The sequence below is a fragment of the Odontomachus brunneus genome, unplaced genomic scaffold (assembly GCF_010583005.1).
Source record: "Odontomachus brunneus isolate Ranch 3 - 2012 unplaced genomic scaffold, Obru_v1 Obru_scaffold_002, whole genome shotgun sequence".
In the NCBI taxonomy this organism is placed as follows: Eukaryota; Metazoa; Arthropoda; class Insecta; order Hymenoptera; family Formicidae; genus Odontomachus; species Odontomachus brunneus.
Genome location: NW_022639452.1, coordinates 919,484 through 940,493, shown reverse-complemented (window position 1 = coordinate 940,493; position 21,010 = coordinate 919,484). Strand labels below are relative to the sequence as shown.

Below are 21,010 nucleotides of genomic sequence, written 5' to 3'. Positions count from 1 at the left end.
TTTACGAATTTTACAACAGTTGCAAAGCAGCTTTCTTTGCTGAACGCAATCAATGGTAGGTGTCGCTGTCGGCGATCGCAATTTGCCAGTTGGTGATGCTTCTAGCTGCAAGATGTCGACACTTGTTCATATCTTACAGAACAGACTCAAAGCAGTTTGATAACCTAGAAATGTCATTATAATAAATAACAGGCATCACAAATCATATCACAAATTAAATAATAATTAAATTAACTGTAATAATAATTTCTTTTATGCACGTTATTATGTTATTTGTTGTAAATTATTTTTGGACAAAGTACGTCAAAGATATTAATGAAATCGTGTGTGTGTATTGGTGACAATTTTTACAACATTCGTATATACATTCTCAACATCGCAAATGATAACACAGTAATTTGGAAAACGACAAGAATATAAACGTATAAAAGTGAAGAAGCCTTTAGTTTTTCTCATAACTTGTAACTCTGTTGACAATGAAAATACGAGATATATCACTTATCTACTGCATTTTTATTGTTCTTCAAAGTGTTTGTGAGTTATATGTTACAATTCGATATAACAATTGCTTTAGCCGGTTATCTATTTACTCAAATTTTCATTAATTTCCTGCTTCAACAGATGGACTTCATAGAAACTTGAAATATTATGAAACAATTCATAGTACTCATCTTCAACATAGGATTGTAAAACGGGGCATCCAACATAGTTACCATCCTTATAATAAAATAAGTGAATTAGAATTTTACTCACATGGACGGTAAAACACTTGACTCTTCCAAAATAAAAGTTGTTATAAAAAATCTTATCCTATTTTAGTGAATATGTATTAATAATATTTCTTTTAATCACAGATACTTTCGGTTAATTTTGACACCTAAAAGAGAAGTTATACATTCCAATTTTAGGGCGTACGAAGTTGATGCTGATGGAAAAGAGAAAACTATACACTTAAGTATGAAAATATATATTTATTAAAACAGACAAATGAAAATCATTGTGCCATTTTCTAATATCTGTATTTTATATAGATTATGACAATTTTTACCATGGTCGTGTGTTTGGTGAGATTGAATCTCATGCTCAGGTGCACATTGATAATGGTATCGTAACAGGTAGTATAACAATATTGGATGAAACCTTTCATATTGAAGTAAGTATATATAACTGTATAGTAGTAGTCAAAAGTATAGTAGTATATAAGCACTACTATACATAAGTATAGTAGTAAAAAATTTCTGATATTTAATGATTTTTTTCAACTAGCCGCTACCTAAATATAAAATATATGCTGTATAAATTTGTAGTAAAATAAAAAATGAACTTATTTCAGCCATCTTGGAGGCATCTTCCACATTTAGATAATCAAACAATGATAGTTTATAAGTCTTCTGATGTTAAACTCAGCTGGGAACATTATCAAGATGGAGAGGGACATACACATGGAGTTCCAAAAACCTGTGGTTATGTCAAAGAAAACACAAGTACGATTTTACCACAGTTTAAATGATATGAATAATTGTTTATGTCTTTTATATATACATATAATTGTCTTTAGTGCTGTAACAAGAATATTTTGGCCACATATTTTTGTTAGATGAGGAAAATGATTTTGAAGAGGATCATATGGAAATAGATAGCCATAGGGTGAAAAGACATACAGAAAATTATGAATACACACCGACGAAAACAAGATGCCCATTGTTGTTGGTCGCCGATTATCGATTTTACCAGGAGATGGGAGCTAGCAGTACAAAGACTACAATTAATTATCTGGTACATATATAGAACATATATAATTATTTAGTTCAAACGTTGATTCATGATTATAACTGTATTAATTTTTTTTACAGATAAGCTTAATTGACAGAGTACACAAGATTTATAATGACACTATGTGGCAAGAACGGCAGGAACAGGATGGTTTCAAAGGAATGGGTTTTGTCATAAAGAAGATTGTCGTTCACAGTGAACCTACGCGAGTGAGAGGTGGTGAAACGCATTACAATATGGTTCGCGAGAAATGGGACGTCCGTACACTGCTCGAGGTTGCTATATAATTTGATTAAAATATATTTCTTCATCTAAATTCGCGAAATTAGGTTTAATAATTCAACATTATCGTGTAGGTTTTCAGTCGAGAATACAGTCATAAGGATTTTTGTTTAGCTCATCTATTCACTGATCTCAAGTTTGAAGGTGGTATCCTTGGGTTAGCCTACGTTGGATCTCCTCGTAGAAATTCAGTAGGTGGCATCTGCACACCAGGTATATCGGAAGAGACGTTATATGTCCATATTCTAAATTATAAAGTAGACTATTTAACGTTACGATTTAAAATAATTTATATAATTTTTCCTTGTGATAAAAGACTGTTCAATATATGGTCATTGTATTGAATGTTATATGTAATACTTCTAACAGGAGTTTTTAGAGTACACATAACATAAAGAAAGTTTCTACAATTCAAAAAGTTTAAGGTAGCTCAACATATTATATGTACAGTTACCTGTTTCTATTAATGAAGATATCTCATATTACAGAATACTTTAAAAATGGATATACATTATATCTAAACTCAGGACTAAGTTCCAGCAGGAATCATTATGGACAAAGAGTAATTACGAGAGAAGCTGATTTGGTGACGGCACATGAATTTGGCCATAATTGGGGTTCCGAACATGATCCGGATATTACAGTGAGTTATAATTTAAAAGGCCATTTTCATCCTTTTTGCAGCTGAGATTAAATGTTCTAATCTTATTAATGTAGGAATGCAGCCCAAGTGCAAGTCAAGGTGGCTCTTATTTGATGTATACTTACAGTGTTAGTGGCTATGATGTAAATAACAAGGTAAAGTTCCTCTTCTTTTATTCACATTCCGATTTCTGTTAAAAGTTCCTGTTTCTTGTGTAAGACATCGATACTGCTTAATTGCTTTATACAATATAGATTTATATGTAAATCTACAGATTTGTAGAGATATTACATTATCTTTCTCTCACATAGAGATTTTCGCCGTGCAGCTTGCGATCTATCAGAAAAGTTTTGCAAGCGAAATCTGGACGCTGTTTCTCAGAACCGGAGGAATCGTTCTGTGGGAATTTAAGAGTCGAAGGAGATGAGGAATGCGACGCGGGTCTCTTGGGAACGGAGGACAATGACGCGTGTTGCGATAAAAACTGCAAACTTCGAAGGATGCAGAGTGCAGTCTGCAGGTAACATAGAGACTCCGTATTTGTATCACGTGATATCTAGGATGTTTATATTTCTAACTTCCTACGGTGAATCCAAAAATGATATATTAATGAATCAGCACGTAACGTTGATCGTGCCTTTTTTCAACAGCGATAAGAACTCTCCTTGCTGTCAGAATTGCGCGTATATGCCTACGGGTACAAAGTGTCGCGACGCGCAATATGCGACCTGCGAACAAGAGTCGCGTTGCACCGGAGTGTCCAGTGAATGTCCAAAATCACCGGCTATGATGGATGGCACTGGTTGTCTCGAACGTGGGCAATGCCGCATGGGTAAATGCGTGCCGTACTGCGAGACTCAAAGCTTGCAAAGCTGTATGTGCGACACGAGTATGTATATCTTGTGTTCTAAGTTTCAGATATATCTGGAAATACAAATAGCCAATGTATCTTTCGATCTGATAAATAGAAGAAATATTTCAGAGTTAGTTATATATTGCGTAATTAGATTCAATTGTGTTACAAAAGATTTGTATTGTTATCATTATGCTTACATTGTTACGTCGGATTTTTTTAACAGTTGGCGATGCGTGCAAACGATGCTGTAGGATGAGCTTGAACGAAACGTGTTTCCCGATAGATCCACAAGATATTTTACCGGATGGGACACCGTGCATCCAAGGTTTCTGCAACAAAGTAAAACCACATTGAAGTTAATTCCTTTCTTCACGGGAAACCTTAGATGGCCTACCATTTAATTTCATGCATATGCATTCTTCCAGGGTGTTTGTGAGAAAACGATTCAAGATGTAGTGGAACGATTTTGGGACATCATTGAGGACATAAACATCAACAAAGTTATGCGTTTTCTCAAAGATAACATAGTAGGAGCCGTAATAATCATCACTGCTATTATTTGGATCCCAGCGAGTTGTGTGATCAGTTATATTGATCATAGACGTGTCAAGGAAAGCGAGAAGAAATGGCGTTGGAAGCACACGGACGAACTGATCCATCCGGACGAGCACAGACAAGTGATTTATGTCGGCGGTCAACGACCCAGAGTACAACACATGATGCATCAATCGTGAATTATGAAACTAGATCATTCGTATTGCTTTGTATATTTCAGCCATCTAGTCATTGTGTTACACAGGGTGTCATAGAAACTGTTACAAGCTGTAATATATAACAAGATTGTGTAAAAATTGTAACACTTAAAAGTATATTTGATAAAGTATAATTACAGTATAAAATTATACAATATTGAAACAGTATAAAATTACTGTATTTTACAAGTGAGAGAGATGTTCATGTTGAATATTGCCACTCATTATATTTAATTTGAGAAGTTGTAAATGTATATGTACGCGCGTATGTATAGAAAATAAAAGTTTTTTTTTTTACTTTTATGTCGTGTATATGTGTATTGAATAATATAAGTTCTTACTATGTATCAGATAAAACTTACTATGTACTTAGTAAGCTGTTTGGTCTCGTGTTATTGAAAAATAAAAAGTTCATCGGTGATGATCTGTCTCGTTGAGTTATATTATTCGAAAATAAAATTTTTCGATGCGTGTCGTTGAAATTTGCTTATAAAAGGCTGTCTGAGCCGCCATTGAGTCGTATCACTTGAAAATAGTACGACTCGACGGCAGGGCCCTTATTCTTGAAATAGTTGCGTATACGTAAGTTTTACTGCGCAGGTTTAATCATACCATAAAATAACTGAAATGAAAATTACGTATACGCAAAATTTCAAGAATAAGGGCCCAGAACTTGCGCTGGTAGAAGAGTAGAAACTGTCGTCTATCATCTGACCATCAACGTGAGTTCTAATTGGTTTTTCCCTTTCTGCCAAGGTATGAATTCTCCTTAATACTTCCTTCTGCTACTTTTCTCAATAACAGATTTATAAATATAATTAAATATTGTTAATAATGACTAATTATTAATAACAACTAATTATCTAGTAGAAACTGCAACTAAAATAAACGAGTTTAGACTTGCTTTGACTCTTTCCATGCAAAACTGTATGAGGTTACGTCAGATTGTTCAGGTTATATCAAATTAGTACGGTACGTTGCATCAGTTGCAGGTTCCATCTGGTAAGAGGTACGTCGAGAGAGATCCCGAAGTCTGAGAAACATGTGTGAGAAGTTGCCGGAGACCATTGATTTCCCGAAAGAGGAGGAGGCGATACTGGAATTATGGAAGAAGCTGGACGTATTTCAAAACAGTCTTCGCTTGTCGAAAAACCGGCCTAAATACTCGTTCTATGACGGACCGCCGTTTGCCACCGGCTTACCGCATTATGGTCACATCCTCGCTGGCACTATAAAGGACATCATAACCAGATACGCGTATCAGCGCGGCTTTCATGTGGAGCGCCGATTCGGCTGGGACACTCATGGATTACCCGTGGAGTACGAGATCGACAAGACACTCGGTCTCAACGGTCCTGACGATGTCGAAAAGATGGGAATTGCAGCTTATAACGATAAATGTCGTAGCATTGTCATGAGGTATGCCAAGGAGTGGCAAGAGATTGTCTACAGAGTAGGTCGGTGGATAGACTTCAAGAATGACTATAAGACCATGTACCCTTGGTACATGGAGTCAATCTGGTGGGTGTTCAAGGAGCTGTACAACAAGGGATTAGTCTATCAGGGTATCAAAGTGATGCCCTACTCGACTGCTTGCAATACACCGTTATCGAACTTTGAAGCTGGCCAGAATTACAAAGATGTTGTCGATCCATCAGTAATTGTGACTTTCCCCTTGCTCGATGAGCCAAATGTGTCCATCCTGGCATGGACTACGACCCCGTGGACGTTACCTAGTAACTTGGCATTGTGCGCCAATCCTACTTTTGAGTATGTAGAGGTAAAAGATAATGAGTCTGGTAACATTTACATTATCTTAGAAGCTCAATTGGAACTTGTCTTCAAGTCCCAACAACTCTACACAGTGATAGGTAAAAGAAAGGGCACGGACTTGAAAGGAAAAGCTTATGAGCCGCTGTTCCCTTATTTTATAGATCACAGGAAGAAGGGTGCTTTCAGAGTATTGAACGACACGTATGTCACAGCAGAGACTGGAACTGGTATCGTTCACCAAGCGCCGTACTTCGGCGAGGACGACTACCGTTGCTGCTTGCAGGCTGGCGTCATCACAAAGGACCAGGAGATTGTGTGTCCGGTCGACAGCTGCGGCCGCTTCGTTGAGCCAGTACGCGACTTCCTCGGCAAGTATGTGAAGGACGCGGACAAGGAGATCATCAAATATCTCCAGGCTAAGAAGAGACTGCTGGTCAGCGGCACCAGCAAGCACAGCTATCCGTTCTGCTGGCGATCCGACACGCCATTGATCTACAAAGCTGTGCCCTCCTGGTTCATCAGGGTGGAGCAGATGAGGGACAAGCTGCTGGAGGCTAACAGCGCGACTTACTGGGTGCCGGATTACGTGAAGGATAAGCGATTCGGTAACTGGCTGCGCGACGCTCGCGACTGGGCCATCAGCAGAAATCGCTACTGGGGCAATCCCATACCGCTGTGGATCTCCGAGGATAAGCAAGAAATCGTGTGCGTGGGCAGCATTGACGAGTTGGAGCGGTTGACGAACACGAAGGTAACGGACATTCACCGGGAGAACATAGACCAGCTGACTATACCATCGAAACGGCCGGGTCAGCCGCCGTTGCGTCGAATACCCGAAGTGTTCGACTGCTGGTTCGAGTCCGGATCGATGCCATACGCACAGATACATTATCCGTTCGAGCGTGAGGAGGACTTCCACGAGAGCTTCCCGGCGGATTTTATCGGCGAGGGAATTGATCAGACTCGCGGCTGGTTTTACACGCTCCTCGTTATATCCACCGCGCTGTTCGGCAAAGCACCCTTCAAAAATCTCATAGCGAACGGCCTGGTGCTCGCGTCCGATGGCCAGAAGATGTCGAAGCGCAAGAAGAACTACCCGAATCCCATTGAGATAGTCAACAAGTATGGCGCGGACGCGCTGCGTCTCTACCTTATCAATTCACCGGTCGTTCGCGCCGAGAATCTCAGGTTCAAGGAGGAAGGAGTGCGAGACGTCATCAAGGACGTATTCTTGCCGTGGTACAACGCCTTCCGCTTCCTCATGCAGAATGTCGAGCGCTTCGAGAAAGAAGAGCACGTGTCCTTCGTGTTCGACGACGTCGCCGAGCTACATTCCGATAATATAATGGACAAATGGATCGTGTCTTTCACGCAGACGCTGCTGGGCTTTCTGAAGCAGGAAATGCAGGCTTACAGACTCTATACTGTGATACCTCACTTAATCAAGTACATTGATAACCTTACCAACTGGTACGTGCGGATGAACAGGAAGCGTATCAAGGGCGAAAGCGGCGGCGGTAACGCCGACTGCCGGAACGCGTTGAATACCTTGTTCCTGGTACTCTACACGATGGTGCGAACGAACGCGCCGTTCACGCCGTTCCTCACGGAATTTATGTTCCAGCGTCTGTCGAAGAAGTTACCACCGTCTGAGGAGAACATGGACAGCGTGCACTACCAACTGATACCCGACCCGCGTACGCACCTCATCGACGTGAAGATCGAGAGATCCGTGTCGTACATGCAGACCATAATTGAGCTGGGACGCGTGGTGCGGGACAGGAAAACCATACCCACCAAATATCCCTTGCCAGAGGTTGTGGTGATTCATCAGGATTCTGAGGTGCTGCGTGATATCGTGTCGTTGGACACGTACATACTCGGCGAGCTGAACGTGAAGAGATTGACGGTCACCGCGGACAAGGAGAAGTACGGAGTGATGTTGAGAGCCGAACCGGATCACAAGACCCTCGGCGCACGCTTAAAGGGAGAATTCAAACGAGTTACGCAAGCTATCAAGGAACTGACGGACGAGCAGTTGCGAAGCTTCGTCGACACGAAGGAGATCGTCGTCTGCGGCCACACGCTGGAGCCGCAAGACCTGCGGCTTATGTTCAGCTTCACCGGCCCGGCCGCTGAGGAACTGTCGAAGCGTTACGAGGCGCACAGCGAGGGGAACATATTGATCCTCCTGGATGTCACCCCCGATAAGGAAATGCACAACGAGGGTATAGCGCGAGAGGTGATCAATCGTGTGCAGAAGCTGCGGAAGAAGGCGCAGCTGATACCCTCGGACGATGCTGTCGTGTACTATGAGATCAAGGACGCCAGCAGCAATTTAGCGAAGGTGGTGATCAACTATCAAGAGTTCATTGAGAATGTGACGAAGACCCCTCAGAGAAATGTTGCAGAATTTCCGTCCGATGCCTCTGTGATCCTCGAGGAGATGCAGAAGATCAAAGGTATGGATATGAAGCTTGTGCTGGTGAGAGGTGGAGCGGATCGCACGTCTCCAAATGACTTAGTCGCGACGGCACAGTCGCGACCCTTCGTCAGGTACGTTAACGTGCTGCTAGTGAATATACAGCCGAGATACGGCGCGAAGGCTTACCGCGCCACGATCCTGTTGAATACCCCGAAGTCTTCCGGAACCATCACATACAAGCGTCTGAGACAAGAAATCGAACTGATATTCGGTATCTACGGTATTTCCTACGATTTATACCTCAACGACGACATGATCACCAGGTTCGACGACGCGTTGGTGCCAGTTCAAGCGTTCGACGGGCAAACGCTGAAAGTAGTGAAGTCAGGTACTACTTCGTTGTTGTCAGCCGACGAAGACGCGCGGACGCACTGCGGATCGCCTGTTTGCGATTTTGTCAACGTGAAGAGCGAGGCGATGACGGGAAGTGTGCTCTTGGAGAATCCCAAAGGCGATTTTATCATAAACGACACGAGACTAAAACAACAATTGGGTTCGTTGTTCGAGAAATCGAACATCGCTCTGTCTAGCAATAGCACGACACCGACGAATCGACTGTGTGGACAAACGTTGGAGGTTTAGCGACTCGCGCTGAAAGTTACATTTTCATCGGTTTTTTCGGACATTATCGCGATGATAAAGACATGATAGAGTACGCGAATATCTTATAAACAAATAGTTGTTATTATCATATTTTGCAATATGCATTTTAAGTTTCTAAGAGAGAATCGTATTTTTACAGTCGACTCGAGAAATCGAAATGAAAGAAAATGACTTTAATCTATCAATTAAGTTTAGTTTCATATTACTTCTCAAGAAGCACAAAATATTTTGCTGCGAGGAAAAAATAACGGTTATTATTTGAATATTATAATCAATCACAAAGTTACCGCATTTATTTAATACAAGATAATGCATCATAGCATACGCAATTGAAAGTATGCTACTTATATTAAGATTAATTTTATTGTTGGAAATTCTGTCAGAAGATTGAGAAGACTTGACAGCAGATTGAGAAATAAAAAAAGATTAATCGTATATTTAATGTTATTTTTGCGATTCTGTTACCATATTTATTTTCCATGGACTTTTTATATCTCCCAAGTCGACTATCGTCAGAGTGATTTGTATTTTCTTGATATCCCGTCAAAACTGAATGAAAATCAGTTACTCCTTGTTTCCCCTTTTTAATATTTACAGAACTTTGATGCACACACGTACTTATGCGATGTACTTATAATACAATCTTACTTATTTTTAGGAAATAGGGAGAGCATGTGATAAAAGTAACAAATAAATTAAATGTTTATTGGTATTGGATAAAGCAATTGACATATTATTGACCCGACTTTAATAGAAATTATATAGTACAGTAAGTGACAGAGAGACAATATTATGTACCGCCACTTCGCCCGTCTTTTTGCTATACCATAAACATCTATGAAAAAAATTCGTGTCCTTTTTTCTTTTATACTCATCCCGAAATCGTCATAGACGCGTATTCAAATGACACATTACGTATATAATTATTTTCTATTCTTGTTACATACAAATTGTACAACGTAAGTAAATAGTACCTCTAGTTTGCATCAAATAGGTCGCGGATAATTTGACTTTTTCTCTTTTTTTGTTTTATTTAAATGCATTTTCTTCTCCATATTATTGGCAATTGCAATTTGTCTCGATTCATTAAATAAAACTGATTCTCTGCAATGTTTAAATATATTATATTTGTAAAATAATTCGATTATAAACTCAGTGAATCAAATAATCGTAGTTATGCATTTGATACGAGTTATTTGATAACATTTCACCGAATGTTAAACAATATACTATACAAAATTTATAAAGAAAAAATATATTAATTAATAATAAATAAAATTACCCAGAAGAGAATTTCTTACGATTCTCGCAACTTAATTTTTATAATTAAAGTACTAAAATTAAGATAATAAATAGATTGATGAGAGTTATCCTTGTAAGATAATAATTTACAAGGAAGAAATATATATTCACAAAGAATATTTCTTGCTTATCACTGTAAATTAACACGTAATAAAAACACCACGCAATATTTCTTTGTGAGAAATATTGACGTCATATATACGAAAAGTTCTTTCGGGAAAAAGAGTGAGAGAGATAATTTATAAAAGATTTTTCGCGAAGGAACGTCGCATTATGTGACAATTTGACGTTTTATGTGTACGAGTAAAGGTCGATGCAGGCACACTTGTATAGTGGTATAGTGCATATGGATATAAGAAATTGATCAATTGTATATAGATATATACAATTATATAGATATTATAAAGGACCTTTTACTGCATGGATCACAATTGCTTGATTTTCTTCAGAACATACATTATGTGATAATACAAGTTTGCCTGAATAGACTTTATAATGATTGATTACGATTTGAGAAAAAATGTATTAGTCAACGGAGAAAAGGACATCGCGTGTTGCGTTATATGTTTCACGATCTCTTTAAACACCGCACCTACATACCAGTGGAAATACGACTCAAGACTAATAACGTCCGCCAGAATGGTGGTAATCACAAGTAGTAAATGACAAATCTGTTCTCGATAGTATTACACTAAACGTAAATACTTGGCTCGCTATTTGATTTATCACCGTTATTCTTCGTTTTAACCAGCGTGTACGTATAATCGATATTTAGCTCGTATTTTAGACTCGGAAAGTTTTACTCGAGATGTGCTCTCGCATTAAACACACACACATACACACACACATATACACAGCACTGTGTCGTTTTATTCGACGTTCCGGATGTTATCCTGGTCGGGAAAGAAATTGCTGACCAGAGAGACAGTGAAGATCACTGTTAGTGCATAAAGTGCGAGTGTTGTGGTAGCAGTGAAAAGCTGAGCGTAATGATACCGCGAATACCACGCGAGACCTAAAATGATCGTCAGGATGCTCACTAAAAGCCGACTCAGATCCCATTCGTTGCGTACCGAGCTGATACTCGCGCCGGCAGGCAGATCCGAGAATGACTGCGAATTGAAATAAATGGGTGAGGAGTTATCTGCTTGAGACGATGGCGCGTTGGTCGGTCGTGCTTGATGCACCCAACAGTGAACTACGCACTCGTTGAACAATCCGCATTGTTCAAGAGTCAGAGTGTCAGGCTGCAACACACGGCCATTGAACACTAACCGCACCGACTTTTGCGCCTCCAACTCCATTTGAAAATGTCTCCTACAAAGTTTTATGTATAGTAGGCATAATAAAATATACAAATATATGATATAAACAATTTAATGCGAATAATCTGTTGCGTATAAAATATAAAATATAAAAAATATAATATAGAAAGAAATACATGTACATATAGAAAAAGAGAAAAATACAAGAAAAAATATGAAATTTATAATTATAATAGTCCTAAGTATAACATATAAGTAACAATTAATAATTATTAATCAATTCGCAGTTACCTCTTAAATTCGCCTAGCATTTCTTTGAGACTGCCAGTGACTAGTTTCTGGTCATCGTTTATGAACTTTAGTTTTATGGTGATATCATTGTTGTCACTTGCAGATGCATTTTCTGTAGTACATTCTGTTGAGGTGGTTTGCTCCTTTATATCTGCTGAAGCTGTCTGTTCCTCTGCATCTGCTGAAGTGGCTTGCTCCTTCACATTTGCATTCTCAGTATTATTTGTTTTAACAGATCTTCGCAACAGTGATGGTCCATCACTGCTATAAGAGTCCATGGCCTCAAGAAGTACTTCCTGTGTTGTTGGAGGTAGTTCTAAAGCATTGACTTCTTGAGAGGCTGTCTCTGTACCTATTAGATACATAGTAAGAAGACAGAAATTTTTATAATATCCTTTATAAAAAGAAAACTTTCAACCATCTATTTATATGTAATATATAACAACTGTAATATTATCACACAAGATGAAATATACGTGCTATGTTTGATCACATAATATGTATGCAAAGTACATGTACCTATGTTGGACTCATCTGGACAGTTCGATTGTGCATCATCATTGTTAGCAGAGATAGTGGTTCCTATTGCTGTGTTAGTAGAGACTGTTGTCTCCTCTTCTGTTCTTTCCAAACTGGGGGGTCGATCAGCAGTGCTTGTGCTTTGGTGGTTGGCTCTCAGCGTGGCAATACGTGCTGGGGTCCGATCACGTAATATAAGTACTGTACGTATCAATGGTTGATCTGCTATACTTGTTGAACACCAAGCAAGCCAACCCACCAGCAGCACGCTCATGACGATGAAGAAGTCCGTGACTTCATCACCTATACCCTCGATCAACGACATCTTACTCAGATCTGTCAACACAGACAGGAAAAACAAAATTATTTAGCAGCAGCAGCTGGGACAGTCAGCAAATAAAGACAGCTGAGAACAATTACAAACAAGTCGCAACGGCACGTTTTGTTGCGTAGGAAGGTTACTCGCTGAGTAGTACGGCTCGTCAAAACACTCGACCAGGGTTCTTTCAGAGGAACGTTGTTTTTTTCTCCGGGACTGGGTGACGTTTCATACCGTTCACTGTTCGACGGCCTCGGGGACTGTCGAGCGCGTCAAGACAAACGTCACGTTCGTTAAATCTGGTCACCGTTTGTTTTCACCGAATCTGTTCGAATTGTTTTTATCGGCGACGTAACGTCCTTCCGCGTTACCTCTTACCTTCGTCGAAGTGTATATACCGCGCTCGTATGGGATGCAATAATAAGGACTGTTAATGGCGCAACGCTCGCTAAAATATGATCGACAAACATCTGGAGATGACGCAGATAATATTTTACGACAGACGGAGACGTACCTGAAATGATTAATAATTAACGGGTTCAGTAGGTGACTGTTGCGCGAGTTCACTCGTGGACGATGGGCTGTCGGAGATTTGCTGCTATGAATAATTTTCGTTTATCAAGCGAGTCTACAGATAACCGGAGGACTTGATCTTACCGATTGTTTGTAATGTACCTACGATATTTACATAACCTTTAAAGGGAATAATACGATGCATCGATCGATTATTGATTAATCGCATTTGCATATCGATCTTGTTATCGATTCTATCGTCAATATTTGTCACACTTTAGTTATCACGCAATTCAAAACCTCTTCCACAGATGCCGAAATTAAATTAAAATCTCACGTTCAACGAACGAAGACATGTGATCAACGCGACAAGTAAAATGAATTCTCCGTTGGCTAGAGATTTATTTGAGAAATAATATGAAGAAATTGTCAAGGTAATCCTTGTTGCACAAAATTCTGCTAATATTATGCGTGCTGTGTGAGGAATAATTTTAATAAATTTGAGTAAATCGCGATGAAATCGCTTCAAATATTTTTCGTGAAATTCTTAAATTTATTTTCAAATCCAGAATTAATTTACGTCTCTCATTTCAGTCGAAAGCCTTATCTACGCCGGAAATGGCGACAGTACCAATAATAAAGTGTACTTCGAACGAGCGACCGGCCGACATGAAATCGACGGATGAGAAGAATGGCGAGAGATCGGATAAGAAATTAACGGTGCTCGAGTCGCACGGTTATGTTCTTGGAAAGACTATAGGAGCTGGATCATACGCCACAGTCAAAGTAATTGTCATTCTCCTTTCTTCAAAAATGCCTAAAAAGTATGTAAGTAGAGACATTTTAAAAACAAAGGATACATACGTAGGATATATACCTTTAACAAACATAGAATATCCTTTAGGCGTCTTTAAGGCCCATATTAATAGTCATTACTTGAAAGTTGTTTGATACATGAGAGATATAAATTTGAGTTAGTTCTTTAATGAAATCATACATGTGACATTACATTTGTAATCGCGATTTAGCTAAAAGATTCACATCTAATTTGAAATTCAAATCTGAGTATCTCATCTGAGGTAAGTTTCAAGTAACGACTGTTGATACGGATTTTAGATTTCTTTTGACTATTTTGCTACATGGTTTATAACACCAAATCCTTTTTCATTAACCGCAAATGCTCGTCACACTTAGATCGCGAAATCCGATCGGCACAATTGTCAAGTGGCGGTGAAGATCGTTTCGAAATTTCAAGCACCCGGCGAGCACCTCACAAAGTTCCTACCCCGTGAGATCGAGGTGGTCAAAGGCTTGAAGCATCCGAATCTAATTCGTTTTCTACAAGCCATAGAAACCACTCATCGGTTGGTTTGACTGATTCCCGGCAGCATCGCGGATCGTAGTGTAGAACGAGTCTCTGTGTGGAAACAGATCAATGAGAGATCGGTGGGAATTCATTCCTGCGAAATGAAATCCTACAGTTTCCCCGAGAACGAAATCGCATCTACAGATTTCCTTTCTCTTTTTTCAAATTGCAAATCTGGTTTTTCGTAGAGTATACATCGTCATGGAATACGCGCAAAACGGTAGTTTGTTCGATGTTATACGTCACGACACTTATATCGACGAGCTGCGTAGCCGCAGATGGTTTCGCCAACTTTTAGAAGCCATTGATTATTGCCATGAGCGTGGAGTGGTGCACAGGTAAGAACAGAAGAAGGAAGATCAATGTTTAACATCAACATTTAAACATTTCAATTAAAATTCCCGGGAACTTCTGGTAGCGTCTCGCGATCATACCTTTCTGGAATCATTTGCAGGGACATAAAATGCGAGAATCTTCTCATGGATCAACAGTTCAATGTCAAACTGTCGGATTTCGGCTTCGCGCGAGGACAGATGAAGCCGAAGGATGGCGAATGGCCGCTCAGCATGACCTACTGTGGTAGTTATGCTTACGCAGCACCTGAGATCCTGCGAGGTATCCCGTATCAGGCTCAGCTCTCCGACATATGGTCCATGGGTGTGGTACTCTACGCTATGGTTTACGGTCGACTGCCGTTTGACGAAACGAGCCACGCGATACTATTAAAGGTACCCAGGTATAAGCCAAAATCGTTATACTCGAGATATAATTGTCTACATAAACATATTTCGGCATATTATCTGTATAGTGATAGCACATGTACGGAAAAATACGTCTTCATACAAAAAGAATCTTTTCAGTATATGAAAGAAGTGATTTGATAATATAAAAATTATTACTTATTTTGCCGGAAAGAAAACGTAATTAATACGGAAATACTTTAGACTAATAAAAAGTAAATATATTTATTAAATGAAATTCAACACTTGGCATGTAGTAAAAAAAGGGATAATAAATATAAAAACTGAAGCTTGTATGTTACCGATTTATATATATTCCTTGTAAATTGTGTGAATTCACGCGTTATATCGTCTTCTTATATAACCAGTCCCGTTCTGTTTTTCCTCACTCAGCAAGTGCAAAGCAGAGTGGTGTTTCCTAAACATCCTAAAGTATCTCAGCCATGTCGTTCTTTGATCGCCCGTATATTGGTACCACAAACGGCACGAATGCGCATCTGCGTCATAAGAACCGATGCCTGGCTTGAGATGTCCGTCGTCGCTCAAACATCTATTAATGACGGATTCGCCGTAAGTGTTAATTATATACGAGTGAGATCATTTATATGCGTCTCGCGAATTGCTTTCGTGTTCGATTATGTTTCTTACGTAATCGTAGAAAACAGCGACTGTACATCCAACGTGTAAGGAACGTGAAGCGTCCGATGAAGGTGTGGTATCGATTACTCCTGCAATCCTTCAAAGAATATTAAATGAAAGACCTAAGGCTACCGTCGATGATAAAACAGAGACTACGAAAATCGATTTAAACGCAAAGCTATGAAACTCAAACATAATGTAAACAAATTCTGTAAAATTATTAAAACAAGATCATTAAACAAAGCTGTAACTTAACAGTTTATTAACATTTTTTATTTAAATGGTTTTGTCATTACGGTATTATATTATGGCACTTATTCCTGACACTTCTTTTTTTTTGGTTCATAAATAATACTCATTCTTACACAAACATAGCAGAACGCGACGAGACACAAGATTCCAACATCATATCATATCTATGGTAAGCAATTCTCAATTGCATTGGTCAATTCTAAATGCAATGTGTACAGTACTTAATACTACACATATAAATTTATTACAAAGTAGATCTAAATTTAGCAACTATAAGTAATATTATAGTGCCTATTACAAATACACCAGGAGCAGTCACTCTATGTATATTATTTGTATCATTTATAACAGAAGTACCTGTAATTGAAACCCATTAAACTAATAATATAATTGCTGAAAGTTTACTTTAAACGATTTATAGTTTGCGACATAATTCTACGTGCAGACTTATATATGTTTATTTACTTATGCACGTTTTGTAGATATAATACACTGATTCTTTAAATGTTTTCTGTATTACATAATATGTAAACTTGCAAATAAAATACTGTTTGGAATTCTGTCGCGAATTATGGATCGTTTATAGGGAGGATTTGATACGACGATAGTTACCATCGGTTTCTGGAGTCGTTTCCCATCCTAAACTTCTCTCAATACCAACTTTCCACCGCGAATATAACATATCACGCTCTAAAGAAAGTATTTAATTAATATTTAATTTTCATACGTAATGCTATGAAACTTCAATATTTGTGATGAATTTGGAAAATTTCGTAATTACCGTTCTCAGTAATCGACGGCAAAAAAATGTCGCTAGGAACTGTAGCATCGATTTTCATGTCCCATTTGCGTATTCCTTCTGCGCTACCCGCGGCAATCGCAACTCCGAGCGCAGTAGTTTCGCACATTAGTGGCCTAACTTTCTTATAAAATCACGTATGCTTATACTATTAGCTCTTAGCTCATTAAGAATATGCGTATATAATCATTTAACATAGAATGTTCTACATACCTACTGGAATTCCACAGATATCGGCTTGCATCTGCATCAACAAGTCGTTGTTCGTCATTGCTCCATCGACCAACAATTTCGAAAGCACTAAGCCAGTGTCCTTCTTCATAGCTTCCAAGATATCTCTAATCTGGAAACATATCGACTGCAGGGCTGCCTTTATAATATGCGAGCTATTTGTGTCTTCGCTAAGTCCACATATGACACTGAAATAATTATAATTCATATAAATTTGAATATTATCGCAGAACGACGAGATGTTCCTGTTGTATTTAGAAAATATGTTACCTGCGTGCATCTTTCCTCCAATAAGGAGCGTAGAGCCCAGCGAATGCTGGCACGAAAACAATACGGTTGTCCGCGGATATTTGTTCGACGATGTTTTCGCAATCTTTTATATTGTCCATTAACTCTAAATTATCCTTCAACCAATGTATAAGGGCACCGGCAATTGCTATAGAGCCCTCAAGAGCATACACTGGAGAAGCGTTCTCTCCTAACTGATAAGCGACCGTCGTTAACAAACCATGCGCCGAATCCACAATCTGTAATAATGAAATTGTATTAGTCTAAATTATGAGCTTGTCACGATGTGTACAATATTGCAAAAATGAGATTTCTCTTACAGCTGTGCCGGTGTTATAAAGAAGAAAACAACCAGTGCCATAAGTACTTTTTGCTAGCCCTTGCTGTAGACACATTTGACCCACTAAAGCTGATTGTTGATCGCCTAAGCACTGCAACAAAAATAATTTGTCTGTTATAAATAATTTATATATGTAAAATATTTTGATTGAATTGATAGATAACATAAGAGAATCACTTACCCCTGATATAGGAACACCTTGTAGGAGTTCATCTTGTATGTAACCATAAATTTCAGATGAGCTTCGTATTTGTGGTAAAATCTTAGCAGGTATTTTAAAAAACGACAATAAAGTAGGATCCCACTTGAGAGTTACAATATTCATGAGCATTGTTCTTGAAGCATTTGTGACATCTGTGCTGTGAACACCTCCTTTGGCACCACCGGTCAAATTCTAGTTATAAAATTGATACATTAAATTTAAACATAATCTAATTATAGAATATATTTTTTTTCTGAATCTGTTAGTTTTTTTATGAACAAACCCAAATTAGCCAGGAATCAATGGTGCCAAACATGAGACGATCCTTTGCCAGTGCTTCTTGAACACGAGGCACATTTTCTAACAACCATTTCAACTTTAATGCACTAAAATATGGACTAATTGGCAAGCCACAAAGTGGCTTCAGATAATCTTTATTTTTATTACGTATATTCTTTAATACATCATCCACGATTGAAGTGGTTCTCATATCCATCCATACTGCAACACATTGTTAAAATTGATGAATTAAGTAAATTGTCATATGAACAGAATTTTATTTAGATGGATTTAAAAAATATGTATCCTTTACATATAATCTTTAATATAATATTTACCTATGGCATTATAAAGTGGTTCTCCTGTGACAGAATCCCATACAACTGTAGTTTCTCTTTGATTTGTTACACCGATGGCAACTATATCGGATGGATCTATTGTCAACTGCCTCAAGTTATGTATAGTTTGATTAAGGCATTCTCTAACTGCTCTTAATATCTCCACAGGATCTTGTTCCACCCATCCTTCCTGTGGACAAATTTTAGATATTGGGACCTGATGGTACGTCAAGACTTCTGCTGTATTGGCTGCAAAAACCTGTATTACAATGAAGCAAAGTAAAAATCAATAAAAGGACAATTTGTAGTACAATAGGAGAAAGTAATTCAAAATATGTTAAAAATATGTACAATATAAATTAAATATGTACAATATAAATTATATAAATACATATATATCCATTAAAACTTCAAACCATAGTTGTAACATTAAAAATAATAATAATAAACAGAATTAATAATGAAGAAATTATAAGTGTATTTTCTGCAAATTATATATCACAAATTAAAGAAATCAACTATTCATTTATCTCGATGTTTTATCATTATTTCAATGAAAATCCAAACATGAAAGTAAATATGCAATCCATTTTTAACATATAGTTTACGGTAAATTGATCAAACAGTGTTGATATATCTATGCATTGTAGTTTGTAATTTCTTACTACCACTGAATTGCACATAGTTGTTATTATTCTACTACAAAAGAAAAATATTTATCATACCAGAAACCTAGCACTGTTCGTGCCCTCGTCGATTGCACCAACGAGTGGCCCATATCTGCTCATCGAATCATTCTTACTCATTTGAACAATCGTAAACACCTTCACGCGACTACGATCATCACGCGACTGCACGCAACTACACGAGTCTTGCTGTATCCAATTTTACGCATGCGCATCGAAAGCAACCTAAATCGAGTAAGGGCCCTTGAAGAATGCCAGGCAACAGGCAATAGGAACAGAGAATAGAAATTCTGATTGGTCAATTATTTCTATTCCTTGTTCCTATTGGCTATTGCCTGTTTCTATTGTCTGTTGCCTGGCATTCTGCAAGGGTCCTAAGAATATGGACAAATTTTTTAATTCATCGATGGGTCCATCGCATGATGCGCAGATACAGTAAAACGTTATATTTGCGCATCATGCGATGGATCCATCGATGAATTAAAAAACTCGCCCTATCTGTTAGTCCTCTGCTCGATTATTTCTAAAAATACTATTTACAGGATAAAATTTAAATGTAAAACTTCGAATTTTTAAATGCTTTAAAAGAGAATAAGTATTTAAAGGAGTATCAAGGAAAAGATTAAGGCCTATATTCTGAGTTCTCTTTTACAAGGACAAATATGTATTTGTCTCACTCTAACTTATTGCACCAGTACAGCAGTGCAGAGCAAAAGAATAGACCTAAGATAATACTAATAAGACAATAAGTTAGAGTGAGACAAGTACATATTGTTACACTACTCTAACTTATCGTTGTAGGTTATATATAATTAATATGTATATAAATATACATGTCATATAGAATGTTTTAAGTTTGATCTGATAAGAACAGATTAGTTTTGGTCCTTGTAATCGCTTCAACCGGCTCAATGAAAACCCGCTTGAACTCTAATGAACTTTTTAATAAGTCATTAGTCATAAGCCGCAAGCAAATTGATCAATCATAGTTGACTATTTTCAAAAATAATCGACTATGGTTCGTCAATTTGCTGTCAATTTGTGGTTTATGACTAAAGTTTATTGTAAAAGGTCTAATCTACAATAAATATTGGTCAGTCACAGTCTATTATTACAAAAATAATCGACTATGATTGGCCAATTCTTACGGCTTACGATATTTATTGTAGATCAGACCTTAACAAAACCGACGCAGGCGCGCAAGGTCGCCAAAATGACATTATAGCAATCAGCCATGAGTTCGAGGTGCTTTATAAAAAAAAAAGAGGACATGTTTATGTAAATGAAAGATAAAGGGATGCTACCTTTTTGATCCGCGGAAGGAGATATCGTTATCTTTCGGCAAGATCGATTAGAGGACTTTCGATATCATCGCGCGGGAGAACGTCGGTGTTTTCAATCGCAGCATTTCCGACAGAGGGCGCATTGCACGCGAATGCACATTCCGTTGCGAATCCCCTCTGTTCCCACTATC

At 38.1% G+C, this 21,010-nt stretch overlaps 5 protein-coding genes and 1 long non-coding RNA gene across 15 annotated transcripts; 3 read left to right on the top strand and 3 right to left on the bottom strand.

Annotated features, from left to right (window-relative positions):
- Nucleotides 1–108: 108 nt before the first annotated feature.
- LOC116842323 (ADAM 17-like protease) lies at nucleotides 109–4,727 on the top strand. Its single transcript, XM_032811368.1, has 14 exons — nucleotides 109–534; nucleotides 622–760; nucleotides 855–955; nucleotides 1,032–1,153; nucleotides 1,334–1,484; nucleotides 1,598–1,776; nucleotides 1,854–2,048; nucleotides 2,130–2,268; nucleotides 2,544–2,698; nucleotides 2,773–2,853; nucleotides 3,010–3,218; nucleotides 3,349–3,587; nucleotides 3,778–3,893; nucleotides 3,980–4,727. The coding sequence occupies exons 1-14, from the start codon at nucleotides 477–479 to the stop codon at nucleotides 4,286–4,288; spliced, it is 2,193 nt and encodes a 730-aa protein (XP_032667259.1). The 5' UTR covers nucleotides 109–476; the 3' UTR covers nucleotides 4,289–4,727.
- Nucleotides 2,855–4,100, bottom strand: LOC116842367. Its single transcript, XR_004377716.1, has 3 exons — nucleotides 3,949–4,100; nucleotides 3,752–3,883; nucleotides 2,855–3,622 (listed from the first exon to the last, which is right to left on the bottom strand). It is a non-coding gene; the product is annotated as an uncharacterized LOC116842367 (long non-coding RNA).
- Nucleotides 4,728–4,860: 133 nt separating the features above from the next.
- Nucleotides 4,861–9,879, top strand: LOC116842294 (isoleucine--tRNA ligase, cytoplasmic). 4 transcript variants are annotated; one of them, XM_032811303.1, is made up of 2 exons: nucleotides 4,861–5,028; nucleotides 5,299–9,879. In XM_032811303.1, exon 2 carries the CDS (start codon nucleotides 5,349–5,351, stop codon nucleotides 9,144–9,146), a length of 3,798 nt encoding a protein of 1,265 aa, XP_032667194.1. In that variant the 5' UTR covers nucleotides 4,861–5,028; nucleotides 5,299–5,348; the 3' UTR covers nucleotides 9,147–9,879. The 4 variants fall into 4 exon arrangements, with proteins under 4 accessions (XP_032667194.1, XP_032667172.1, XP_032667184.1 ...); XM_032811281.1 differs by having other exon boundaries at nucleotides 5,293–9,879; XM_032811293.1 differs by having other exon boundaries at nucleotides 4,861–5,062.
- A 19-nt stretch (nucleotides 9,880–9,898) lies between these two features.
- LOC116842343 (transmembrane and ubiquitin-like domain-containing protein 1) lies at nucleotides 9,899–13,526 on the bottom strand. Of its 3 annotated transcripts, none has more exons than XM_032811445.1 (4): nucleotides 13,378–13,526; nucleotides 12,545–12,880; nucleotides 12,026–12,377; nucleotides 9,899–11,786 (listed from the first exon to the last, which is right to left on the bottom strand). In XM_032811445.1, exons 2-4 carry the CDS (start codon nucleotides 12,867–12,869, stop codon nucleotides 11,339–11,341), a joined length of 1,125 nt encoding a protein of 374 aa, XP_032667336.1. In that variant the 5' UTR covers nucleotides 12,870–12,880; nucleotides 13,378–13,526; the 3' UTR covers nucleotides 9,899–11,338. The 3 variants fall into 3 exon arrangements, with proteins under 3 accessions (XP_032667336.1, XP_032667328.1, XP_032667318.1); XM_032811437.1 differs by lacking the exon at nucleotides 13,378–13,526 and adding an exon at nucleotides 12,969–13,120; XM_032811427.1 differs by lacking the exon at nucleotides 13,378–13,526 and adding an exon at nucleotides 12,965–13,116.
- On the top strand, nucleotides 13,378–16,376 carry LOC116842354 (testis-specific serine/threonine-protein kinase 3-like). Of its 3 annotated transcripts, XM_032811460.1 has the most exons (8): nucleotides 13,378–13,529; nucleotides 13,688–13,810; nucleotides 13,971–14,162; nucleotides 14,571–14,740; nucleotides 14,931–15,080; nucleotides 15,197–15,470; nucleotides 15,876–16,052; nucleotides 16,141–16,376. In XM_032811460.1, exons 3-8 carry the CDS (start codon nucleotides 13,995–13,997, stop codon nucleotides 16,303–16,305), a joined length of 1,104 nt encoding a protein of 367 aa, XP_032667351.1. In that variant the 5' UTR covers nucleotides 13,378–13,529; nucleotides 13,688–13,810; nucleotides 13,971–13,994; the 3' UTR covers nucleotides 16,306–16,376. The 3 variants fall into 3 exon arrangements, with proteins under 3 accessions (XP_032667351.1, XP_032667360.1, XP_032667370.1); XM_032811469.1 differs by lacking the exons at nucleotides 13,378–13,529; nucleotides 14,571–14,740 and having other exon boundaries at nucleotides 13,664–13,810; nucleotides 13,971–14,200; XM_032811479.1 differs by lacking the exons at nucleotides 13,378–13,529; nucleotides 16,141–16,376 and having other exon boundaries at nucleotides 13,664–13,810; nucleotides 15,197–15,478; nucleotides 15,876–16,020.
- Nucleotides 15,774–20,985, bottom strand: LOC116842326 (glycerol kinase). 3 transcript variants are annotated; one of them, XM_032811383.1, is made up of 12 exons: nucleotides 20,841–20,985; nucleotides 19,576–19,761; nucleotides 18,851–19,109; nucleotides 18,517–18,734; nucleotides 18,213–18,425; nucleotides 18,012–18,122; nucleotides 17,674–17,930; nucleotides 17,386–17,591; nucleotides 17,155–17,292; nucleotides 16,986–17,063; nucleotides 16,131–16,730; nucleotides 15,774–16,032 (listed from the first exon to the last, which is right to left on the bottom strand). In XM_032811383.1, the coding sequence occupies exons 2-11, from the start codon at nucleotides 19,654–19,656 to the stop codon at nucleotides 16,618–16,620; spliced, it is 1,674 nt and encodes a 557-aa protein (XP_032667274.1). In that variant the 5' UTR covers nucleotides 19,657–19,761; nucleotides 20,841–20,985; the 3' UTR covers nucleotides 15,774–16,032; nucleotides 16,131–16,617. The 3 variants fall into 3 exon arrangements, with proteins under 3 accessions (XP_032667274.1, XP_032667283.1, XP_032667294.1); XM_032811392.1 differs by lacking the exon at nucleotides 20,841–20,985 and having other exon boundaries at nucleotides 16,131–16,218; nucleotides 19,576–19,839; XM_032811403.1 differs by lacking the exons at nucleotides 15,774–16,032; nucleotides 16,131–16,730; nucleotides 16,986–17,063; nucleotides 20,841–20,985 and having other exon boundaries at nucleotides 17,155–17,296; nucleotides 19,576–19,840.
- Nucleotides 20,986–21,010: the final 25 nt, after the last annotated feature.